Raw genomic sequence first — 12,184 nt, 5'->3', positions numbered from 1 at the left:
AGACCAGGTTTCACCAGTTGTGGTCCTTGAGGTCCGGAGTCCTGCAGGTTTTAGATGTTTCTGCCCACTAGCACACCTGATTCACATAATCAAGAGGGATGTAACAATAAGCGCAATATCGTGATATTGTGATATTAAAACAGCCACAATATTGTCGTTGTCATGTTCACGATATTTAAATGCAACACATCTGTTAAAAAAGTCAGGTTGATTTCCATTTGTGCAGTTCTAGCACCCTCTGGTGGCTAGTTTTTTTTTTGTGCAATTTAATTTCATGAGGGATGTTTTGGCCCTTCTATGTTTAAAATCTACACTAATTGTCAGATGAAGGGGAACATAATATGCCTGTGAAGCAAGTCAATATGTGGAGGAACTAAATGTGTGCATTAACAGCATAACATAAGAATAATAACATAAGAATAATAAAACATAGCAATAACATTGATGTCATGTACAAAAGCACAATATTGTGCTTTTTTTTTTTTTTAGTATGAGCTCATTATTTTTTTTACAATATTGTGACCTTTTTTGAATATCGCCAACCTCCCCACAATATCGTGATAATTATCGTATCGTGAGCTTCATATCGTGATGGTATCGTATCGTGACATTTGGATATCGTTACATCCCTAATAATTAACTCATTAGCATGGCTGATAATGATCCTGATCTTTAGTATCAGGTATCTTGGTAGGTGGAAACATCTAAAACCTGCAGGACTCCGGACCTTGAAGACTGGAATTGGTGAACCCCTGCCATAGACCGATACCTGGCAAAAATAAACATTTGAATTTTATTTTCAGAAGCGGATGAGTATTCTTCCAAAGACTTTAGTGCCTTCTTGCACACACCAGAGGCTGTAGTTAAGTCTAGCGTTTTGTCAAGATAAACCATCATATTGCACGTGTTGCCACACAGGAAGGGCAGAGCCCAGATTTGAACCTCCAACCTCAGAACTGTGATGTGGACGTGCTAACCACTTGACCACCATTTTAAATCAAGTGCTCGAAATTGCACAATTTGCCAGGGCATACCAGACGTGCTTGTTGCACTGGTTGGAAACGATTGATCTCGACAAGGCCTCCTTTTGGGCTTGGATGCAAACACGTCTCCAGTGAATAAATGTGTCTACTGTATAGATGCAAATGGCACTTAAGCTGTCAGGAGATGTCAACACAAATATATCAGCGTAGGTGTGATCTGATCTACTGAAAGTGCTTGGAGACGTCCAACACTTTCAGCAGTGCTGCTGACATTTTTCAGCCCGCCCCTTAGTGGATGAGTGTCACTCCTGATTGAGAATATCTCACAATGCTATCACATCTGATTTTAGGGGGCTCGTTATTAACACTGCTTACATGCAACACAGTCAAATAATTGCTTTACTTACTGCCACTGATACTGTAAACTAAATCTATTTTATGTGTATTGGCTGTGCTAAAGTTCCACATATTAATAAGCACAATGCTAATAGATGAATCTTAATTTAATTTGTGGTGGCTGCAGGGACAGTCTTGGCTTGTTGGCAGCACCCTCTGGAGTCACCTCTTCCTCATATTTAATTATGACAATTTCCTTAATTGTCTCTGGGTTTCTTCACTCCTGCCGCTTGTGTTTTGCAAGGTGACCTTTATTTGCAGTCGAAATGCGACCAGCCTGCAGTCTGGGCAGTGAGTGATGGTATTAGTTTTCCTTTTGATCGAGAGGAGGCAGCCTGCTTACGGCAGGGACAGCACTAATTGCAGGCCTTGTGTATTGTGAAGGTCACGGGTGCCCACCACCTCCTTCGTCACCCGCACTGTGGAACAAGACGACTTGCACCCAAAACCAACTGCGACTTTTTAGAGAGTTTTTATTTTTTTTAATTGGTTGAGGTTGAAAGCTTTTTGGCTGTAACACAAAGTAATTTCAGCCTAAAAAATAATTGGCTGTGTGTTTGGTGATTCTTTTTAATAGATATAATTATATGCTCATTTTAGTTTAGGCTGTAAATTGTTCTTAGGTGGGAATGCGAGTGTCAATGGTTGTTAGTCTATATCGACGCTGCAATTGGCTGGCGACCAGTCCAGGGTGGATCACCGCCTCGTATCCAAAGTCATTTGGGATGTGCTTCAATTTACCAGCCACCCTTTTGAGAATAGGCGATGGATGATGGATTGTGGGCATTTGTTGGATTCATATCACAGCTGAAGTTCTATTAGCCACCACAGGGTGGCTCTAGAGGTCAAAAAATGCTGTGCTGGACTCGTTTATATTTTAGCTCAGTCACATTTCTTCTGGAATGACTATAAAAAGACATTGTGCTGTTTTGTGCACAGCATTGATTCAAAGTGAAATAAATTAAAGCTCGTCTTGCAGTTTTCGTATTCAAGGTTGGTCAGACAGAATGTGAAAGCCGCATAGAATTTGTTACATTTCTGGAAAATTCAATGCCCAACATCTGCTATTCTGCAACTACTAATAATATAACAATATATAGCAATCAAAAAATAAATGATCTGCATAGCAGGCAGGGCCTCTCAAATGCGGTAAACATGTTGATGATTCTAAGGGCCCATGACTGTCTGTTACCGGAAAACAGCCTTCTCTATTTGGAGTAAGTTCAAGTGATGTGGATGTTTTTCTCTTGGGGCCTCAAATTACATCCCTAAATACAGGACAGAAGAACAATTTGTAGCCTGAATTGGTGTTTGTGTAATAAATGGAACGATTATGAAGATCCCAAGTGGCTCGTGGGATGTCACTTATTCCATGATGAAGTCGGAGCTCTTTTTAGGGGTACTGACTGATGTTGCTGTGTTTGAGAAACAACTTTCTCGTAGTTTTATATGCATGTGTCCATAAATACATTATACATACTGAAGTAATTTAAAAATAATAATAATAATACAATTTTAAAAAAGTGGACCATGCATTTGGTCACTGGGTCTTCAGTGGGGACTTACCCAACTTAATCCACATCTTTGACTATGTCACAGCTATAGAAAATGAATAATCTAAAATGACAAAAAAAAAAATATTTTTTTCAATTAATAAAATGTTTTATACTCACTAGAGATGCAGATTATTATTAAATGTATTATAATTAGTGCTATCAAAGTTAAAGCGTTAACTAATTAATTAATCACAAAAAAATTATCACGTTAATCATTGTATTACCACAGATTAATCACACTATTAATTTTGACCGCAGATGATCCTTTTTACCTCCCAGTGGATGGTTACATTAAAGGTAGCTGTTAGAATTTGAGCAATAAACATACCTACATGCATTAAAGTAAAGAATTTAACAAATTTTTACATATGCCATAGGTCATTTTTTCCCATTTTAAATTATGCAAATAATTAATTGATTAGAAAAAGCAGGATGAGTGTGTGCAGTGGATATAATTTTTGAAGATGTCCTCATAACATTAAATGTAAAAAAAAAAATTAACACATAACAGGTGCGCTTCAAATTTAGCGGGAAAAATATGTTGGGAAAAAAAGCCTTTTTAAGTCAGTGATTAATCATGATTAGTCAAAATTCTAAGATGTGATTAATCTGATTAAAAAATGTAATCGTTTGACAGCTCTAATTATAATGTGCAGATCATGTGTTTTTCTGTTCATAGCTGGTACTAGTAATATGTTTTCCTCTTAAAAATACTGAAGTTATGGAGGGACAGTTCCTGGCCTTGGGAACTTGTTAAATTAATTAGTTAAATTGGCCAGCACTACTGATTTTGAAGGGTCCAGCCAGATTAGATTGACATGGCAGGACTGAAAGGCTTGAATCTGACTGGACAAAAAAAAAACAAAAACAAAAAAAAACATCATCTTCCATGTACATAAGTCTAGAAAAAACAGTACCAAACACTATCACTTAATATATTATTTTACAACAAATATGACAATTTAGGTTAAAAATGCTGCTCAGTTGATTCTGATAGATTTTAGGTTTGCAAAGAAGAGTAATGGAATTGGAATGGAATGGAATTTCGGCTCTTTTATGACAGGCGGTTATTTTGAACCCACTCTTTGGACTCTTAAGTGGCTGCTTAACATTTCTGTTGCTTTCATTGTATTTATGTATTTATTTACTTACATATTTATTTTTACCAAGTTATGTGTAAAAGAATGACTAATGTAAAAAATACACTGCATCAAATATGCAACACTTACTGTGTATATTCTTTATTCACAAAGTGAGAGTGCAACAAAAACATTGTAAAATATGAGCAAAAAAGTAGCGTACCCTCTACAAGATGCCGGATATTTGTGTCATGTTGAAGGATTGTGGAATTGCATCAACAGTTGCAATAGACACTCACAGGTTCATGAACAGCAGGTTCCCTTACGTCATTTTCCCCGTCTTTATTTGTGGAGCCTTCTGATATGAAATTTAAATTGTGCAAAGTCTGAACTCTCTCTCCCCACTTCACTGCATGCATGTCCTGATTCCCCCTTCTGCTTAGTGTGGAAACACAGATGCGGCCACACAACTTGACCATGCGGCTTTAACAGAGAAAAGACAAAAAATCTGTACCAATAGTAACTGCACAGACGTACTTAAAGGGAAGATCTGCAGCTATTTATAGCAGATTTAACATTTACACAGGGTCGCTCAAAAGCCACCACAGTGACCTGAAATGAAAATTAGCATAAAGTGAGGTTAGGTCCGATGTTGGCCTGTTCGACACGGATACCGTCAAGAGGATTGATGGCTTGCACAGGGCCGGTAAGGAGGAGATACTACAAGTGAAGAAAAGAACAAAGATAAATCTCGCAACCTTCGCAACCCAGAGACTGGACTAGACTATTAAAACTTTTAGGACTTAAGAGAGTGGATGCAGCGAGATGTTAGGAATAATTCATCAACAAAACTTATCAATGTATCACAATCTCTTGTACGTGTGCACTTGAGGAATCTCACTACATTGATTCTTTTGAAATGCAGTATTTGGTAGGTTTCCATGTGGGCATGACGGTCAGTCACTGACAGCAGAAAAGAGCTTTTTGGTAAACTGCATGACATTCTTGCTCATCTGTGTCCACGTAGCAATTGGTTGGCTGAGCCATCAGTTGAAAGTGTCTTGCCTTTTTCACTGTCGTGTTGTGGTTGTCAACGTCTTCCCTCCCACTCTCCTTTTATACTCCGCAGGACTATAGAAGTGTTTAGCCACGCATGAGAAACCACTTCATCTTTGCGTGGTATGCTCTATTACTTTGTAATGTCATAACCGAGTTGTTGAAAGGCATTATTGAAACATTAGACACACTCTTACTACGACTGGACTTCTCAATGCATAAATCTTAAACAGATGAGTGCTGAGAGGCAACGTGATGCTGTACTGCAGTAGTCCAGACTACTATATAATTTCTCTCAATTAGAGTTAACAGGGCTCACTTATAACTTACCTACAGTGCCTTATTGACACCATGACTCTGCAATTTTACTGCCTTGTTCATACACAATGAAACAAAGACTTTTCATGCTGATTGTACTGACATGTTGAGCTGAACTAATGACTTTGAGAAAGAGTGGCTTTTGGAGGGCTTCCATGATGCTTTGTTATTTGTACGAGTTGTTTTGAGAAATTCACTTATTGGTGGGGATGTTCGATACCACTTTTTTTCAGACCGATACCGATACTTAGACCCTCAGCACTCACCGATACCGATACCAACTGCCGATACCAGTAGTACATTTTGACAAATAAACAAAATAACTAAAAGATATTTTTAAACAAATATATTTCCTTTAATTTTGACCAAAAAAAACAAAAAAAAAACAGCACAGTCACTCTTCAATAGTCTTAACGCTCAAAATAAAACACAAAAATGCTATTTGAGTTTAAGATTCACAATTTTGAAGTATTTCCAAACCAGTGAAGTTTTGGTGAAAAACTGCTGCAAGCAAGCGCCAGTTACAGGCAAGGAGGACTTACTTAACGTCTTCCCCCTCTGCCATCGGTCGCTTGTACTCGTCTGCGTCACGAGTACTCGAGTACTTGAAAAAAGGCTGGTATCGGCCCGATACCGATACCTGGTATTGGTACTCGCCCATGCCTACTTATTGGTTTGCAAATTTCGAGTATGATTTGTAGTAAATAAATAAATAAATAAATAAATAAATAAATAAATACTCACACATAAGTATTTGTATGGCAGAAATGTTTGTATAAGGCAGTGGCTTATAACCAATCTTGTTGGAGGTACTGAACGACACCAAACCCTTCTTCATTGAAAAATAAAATGTGATTTTTTTTTTCTTCTTCTCTAAATTCAAGACATTGGTATACTATTGGTATATTGGTATACATTGGTTTACTGGTGAACATGTCATGACTGGGGTCATGCAGGAGTAATATTTGGGTCTTATCTCATTTCTGGGGTCACGCCTGTGTTAAACTATCATGACTGTTTTGTTTGCGGCAAATGTCTCATAGTTGACTTTGTGGGAATTGATGACTTGTTTAAGGCAAATATCTAATGTTTGGTTTTATGTGAACTGATGCAATCGGCTTGTAACTAGGGGCTGTCAAGACTCCTTTATCTCTCTATATGGTTAGGACCAGTCAGCAGCGAATTTGATAAATCTGGTCAGTCCGGTCTCAGCTCCTTATATGGTTAGGAGCCAATCCACAGCGAATCAGATCAAGCCATGTCAGTCCTGTTTCAACGACCTATCAGGATTACCCACATGTCTAGCCTCAACCAATGAGATCGAGTCACTGTCTATTTAAGCTGTTTGAGAAACGTGTGTGTGCCGGATTATTAACTCTGTTCATCGGTGTGCCTACGCAGCCCAAGACGGCTTGACGTGTTTTTCGTTTAGTCAAGTTATGTGAATAAATAGTTAAAACCTTATTTGTGTCTGTGCTTTGGGATCCAACCCTTCAGCACATAACAGAAGAAAGTAAACAGGGAAAATATCCTTTTTATTGAATCTGGCTCTCTTCACTTTAGATTCAGAAAGTGTTGTGTTCTTGTATTTCCCATCTCCATGCAGCTGAAGTGTTCCTTTAATTTTGTGAGATACCGTAGCTAGTTGTGCTGCAATTGCTCAACTTGGCATTGCAAATCATGCTGTTAGAACACCGACTCCCATCACTCAAGTCAATGCTATATTTATCGAGCACTTTAACCATTGTTTTCTTAAGATGGAACCCAAGGGCAACAGATTCAATGAAAACAGCAGAGGCCCCAGAATTGAACCCTGTGGAATACCATATGTTCTGTTATAGATGTGAATTCATAATTGAGCATGTTCATCCGACCACTTTCTTTTTTTGCTCGACATACTGTAGTTAGTATGAAGGGGTTACAATAATAGAGAAATCACACAATATACCATTACAAGTCGATTATTGAGCGCACCAAATTTTCTGCAGCGCAGATAGGCCAAGCAATGTAGCGTAATCACCTGCAGCCAATGATGGTCAAGAGCTGCGTATCATCATGAATCTTGTCGGGTTTGTGTCTTGACCTCTGCTGAACCCCTGGGGTTCGATCGAACCCAGGCTAAGAATCACTGGTATAAGGTGAATGTTTGTAAAGTAGTATTTCAACTGTCCACTCATATTTGTTTGTATATGTGTGTATATGAATGAACTACAACTGGCGTCTCAGCCCTAGACCCGAGAATGGTGGGGCGGAGTGTAATGAAAGTGCAGGTATGATAGCAGAGAGCCCTCTTTGAGAGCAAGGGATCAATGATGTGCCTCTGCGGAGAAGAGAACAAACAAACTTGAAATCAGAAAAGATGAGTGGGGCCACGGCCTGCAGAAATCGGATCCTCTGCAGAGGGTGTTTCTTTCTGATTTCGTCTGTACTTTTGTGTCTGTCAGCAAAGCCCATTGAGCTGAGCGGTAAAAGTTGTGGCGTACGTGTAAAGTCACGTACATAAATGACACTTGAGCTCCTGGCTCAGTCTCGCCCTGGTGTTCGCACGGCTGCAAAGAGGCTTATAGGTTGTGGTGTCACCTGCAGGGTTTGCTCAGGAAATGTCGGCGAGGCCAAGAGGTGCACAACAAACCTCAAGATAAATCCTCGGGAATCCCTTTGAAAACCATTAGGGAAGATTAGCTTTGACCAATCATGTGAGGCCTTCACATGATCTATCGTCATATTTTCTGTGTGCACAAGTGCTGGCAGTGTTGAAAATTCCCCTTACAGCTTAGAGCTATTCCACTGTAATGCCATGGTATATCTTATCACTAAATTAACCTCTAATTACATCGTCTGCAGTAAACAAGGATTAGAGATGATTTTACGTTACATGGCATCAGTGGTTTATTTTTTAATTTTTATGTTCTAGGGGAGCTACACGCCGTCAGATTAACAGTCTGCCCGTACAGTATATGCTCCTACTATTTCTCTCCATTATCTTTTATAGCAGTCATTTTATTTCACACATATACAGGACTGTTTCAGAAAATTAGAATATTGTGATAAAGTCCATTATTTTCTGTAATGCAATTAAATAAGCAAAAATGCCATACATTCTGGATTCATTACAAATAATATTGCAAGCTTTTTATTGTTTTAATATTGCTGATTATAGCATTTTTTTAATTTTTTTTTTTTTACCTGGTCTGAGGAAATATTCTTATATTTTGAGATAAGATATTTTGAGTTTTCTTAAGCTGGAAGCCATAATCAGCAATATTAAAATAATAAAAGGCTTGCAATATTTCAGTTGATTTGTAATGAATCCAGAATGTATGGCATTTTTGCTTATTTGATTGCATTATAGAAAATAATGGACTTTATCACAATATTCTAATTTCCGACACAGTCCTGTATAGTCACTTATCTTGCAATATGTATTCTAATCAAGCGTGAATATTTATTTGCAGGAAAACAAGATTATAGGCCTTCCACATAATAAACAACTTACCTCTAATAAACATCATCTAATAAATAAACATCGTCCTATCTCCAGTTGAGTAAATCAACGCCCAAGACACTATATGCAGAAATGAGTAATATTATAGGTTGTTGGTTGTTAACAGGCATGTACAGTATATAAAGTACGTAACCGTACTGTTCAATGAATTTAATCGTCATTGTTTTTAAAATTAGGTACAGATACAAGGTATCGTCAGGCTATTGGGCCTTATTTCAAGGCATTGGTACTCACAATGTCAGCTGACAACAGTACATATCAGCTGATCATGGAATAGTAATCAGAATTTAGAAAAATTGAAAATTGCTGTTAATTTTATGCAATTGTTAGGAAAAATGCTATATTGAGATATGTAGGTCTAAATGTTATGTATCAAAAGTACTAGTGGTAGGGATGCTTGATGCTATTTTTTCAGACCAATGCCAGTATGAGTACTCAATTTTTGAGTAGTCACTAATACCGATACCAAGTATTGATACCATTAGCACTTTTGATACAGTACCAAAAAAACAACAACAAAAAAGTACATAATTTTAAAGAAAGACCTCTATATCCCAATATTGCATGTTAAAATTGAATGCAATTAATGGCAATTTTATATTCTTCTAATTTGTAGTTGCTGATTGTGAAACGGCCACAAGAGAGTATGTACCGATACCTTCAAATAAGGTTGCGTATCGGCCCGATACCTGGTATCGGTTTTCACCCATGCATCCCTAACTAGTGGCATTAATACTCAGTATCGATGACTACTCAACAGTTGAGTACTCGTATTGGTATTGGACTGGGAAAAAAGTGGTATTGAACATCTCTATTTAAATTGTATGTACTTATTGGTAGCATAGTGTAATAGCAGTTAGCACATGTTCCTTGACATTGAGGGATCATGGTTTCAATTTCTGTTGGAGGATCTCTAGCTACCTCCCATATACCAAAAACATGATTTTTAGGTTATATGCCTGATTGCTAATAGGTGTGAATGCGAGTGTCAGTGTTTGGTTGTCTATTTTATCCACCACCCTAATATAAGTGACACATAAAATGTAAGGCCATTTATTTTACTGATTATAATGAGCCTATAGGGGAAATTCAATTTCTTCTCATTTATATGTATTATATTTATTATATATAGTTGCACACCACCCCAAAATAACAGATCACACTTTTGCAGTCAGGAGAGATGTCAGTGTGACAGGGAACCACAAACAGTGCTGCACCTCTTGAGCTATGAAGCGTTGGAGTGTTGCTGCCTTGCTCAAGGGCACCTCGACAGTATTCAGCATGCAAACTTGCATCTCACATGTTGCTTTTTTTTTTTTTTTGCCTGACTTGAAGCGAGCAGTTCCCAAGCACAATAACAATTTGCTCGTGTCAATAAGAAGGTGAGCATTATTATGAAACCCGACTTGTTTACACATCTTTTGTATAGCATATTTGAGAAGGTGTGCATAAAACATAAAGAGGACTAATTTGCAGTTTGCCTGCAAAGAAAATAACTCCAATTTAGAACAATCACACACACGTACACACATTAAGTGATAGTTTCAGGCAAGGACGCGTTGTGTTAAAATGTACATGCATTTAAACGCATCCTTCTGCCTCATTACTGTCAGGAGAATGTTATAATTAACTCGATGAAGGAGGTTTGTGGAAAATCAAGGTAACTCAGAAGCTGTATGCGTGTGAGGGATGTCAGGTGAAAAGTAATTATACTTAAAATGTGACTTTGCACGACACACATTTATGCACACACTAACATATACTTGCTACTTTTATTATTTCCTCTTTGTCAGACATCAACAGCGACAAATACAGTGTATTTATTTACTTTGAAATCCTGCCCCTCGATGTACTTTTGAGTATGAGCTTGATAACATCTGTGTGTCTTTCTATTTATGTGTCCAGTCTCATACCAGGTGAAGCAGGGCACATGTGAAGTTGTGGCCGTCCATCGTTGCTGTAATAAGAACAAGATCGAGGAACGTTCCCAAACTGTCAAGTGTTCCTGTTTCCCCGGGCAAGTCGCTGGCACCACCAGAGCCAGACCCTCATGTGTGGAAGGTAAACCGAGCACATGTGAAGTTGCGGCTGTCCATCGTTACTGTGGCTTTAGTGTCATCACATGAAGCATTGCACCAAAAACAAACAATTGAAACGTCTATTCTATACTGTCAACTTTTCCTCACATCAAGTAATATATCTTCAAAATCAAATTATTTCTGCCACACTTGCCCATGGAGTTAGTAATCATTGTGTTTGTGGTCTTCTTTGTTCCCCAGTGCAATTTGGAGGAGATTTCAAACATGTACAGCAGCTGTCAACCTCAAGAGCAGACATTCTACCTTGAGGCCAAAACAGCTGATTTGATTCGGCCCACAATTCCATGTTGCATAGAACTGCACGGACAGCTGGTCATGTACATGCCAATCCAGTAATAAAATCAGGAAATAATCATGAATTTTTAAACATAATACATAATATATTCAACAAGGAAAGGAAAACAAAAATATCACTGGAGTGCCAGTGATGTTATTCCATAATGAGACCAGTAGAAGGTGCTTTTCCCATTGAAATCACAAACTTAGCACATCTGCTTGTTCATTTCAACACCATTTTCATCCAATAAACAACGAGATTGGTTGTTTAACCTCTTTGATGAGATCCTAAATAGCAACAATGCGTCGGTAATGATAAAACCTGGCAACCGTATCAACAATGATTTGTTTTGTAATGGAAGTTCACATAAATAAGGAGCAATGTGAGGTATTTGTGTGGATTTACTAAAGTTTGCAAATAGGAAGGAAGGACACCGATCAGAAGCAAATACAAAAATAAGTGGGATGGATGACTAAAAGTCTCTCAGTGGTAAATTATTTTAGATGAGGATGGATGGCTCGTAATCATTGCCTTGTAAATATATGCACACAAATTGTCTGAGGCTTGCAATTAATTCAAATCTAACCTCTCAATCTCACTGCTACTCACTCCCAAATCTCATCTGGTGAGTGGCGCTTGACCTCCGAGTTCGCGGTTCCAAACAATCCACCCTCAGCCGCTCGCCCGAGCACGCCAGCACCTCTCTCGCGCTCCGTGGCTGATGGAGAGAGACAAAGCTCAGTCTGTTGCCAGCCAATGCCGAATGGCCGTGGTGTAAATGGACTTGCATTATTGATGCAGCTGAAAGAGGAGCAAATGGCAGCAGGTCCTATTACTGGCCTATGAGACTCATTACTGTGAGCCAAACTTTTTTCCAAATGAACTCTATTGTTTAGTAATCAAAAAGCACAGATG

The 12,184-nt window shown here is 38.3% G+C and overlaps 1 protein-coding gene across 5 annotated transcripts in view; it reads left to right on the top strand.

Annotated features, from left to right (window-relative positions):
- Positions 1 to 12,184, top strand: part of tafa4b (TAFA chemokine like family member 4b) — a 53,064-nt gene that overhangs the window by 22,550 nt on the left and 18,330 nt on the right. For all 5 annotated transcript variants that reach the window (XM_077530739.1, XM_077530743.1, XM_077530741.1 and 2 more), the window contains exon 4: positions 10,799 to 10,954. In XM_077530739.1, coding sequence (XP_077386865.1) covers positions 10,799 to 10,954 — 156 coding nt within the window. The remainder of the gene's footprint in view (positions 1 to 10,798; positions 10,955 to 12,184) is intronic.

The sequence above is a fragment of the Festucalex cinctus genome, chromosome 8 (genome assembly GCF_051991245.1).
Source record: "Festucalex cinctus isolate MCC-2025b chromosome 8, RoL_Fcin_1.0, whole genome shotgun sequence".
Lineage (NCBI taxonomy): Eukaryota > Metazoa > Chordata > Actinopteri > Syngnathiformes > Syngnathidae > Festucalex > Festucalex cinctus.
Note: the sequence above shows the minus strand (reverse complement) of the source record. Positions and strands in the feature narration are given on the sequence as shown.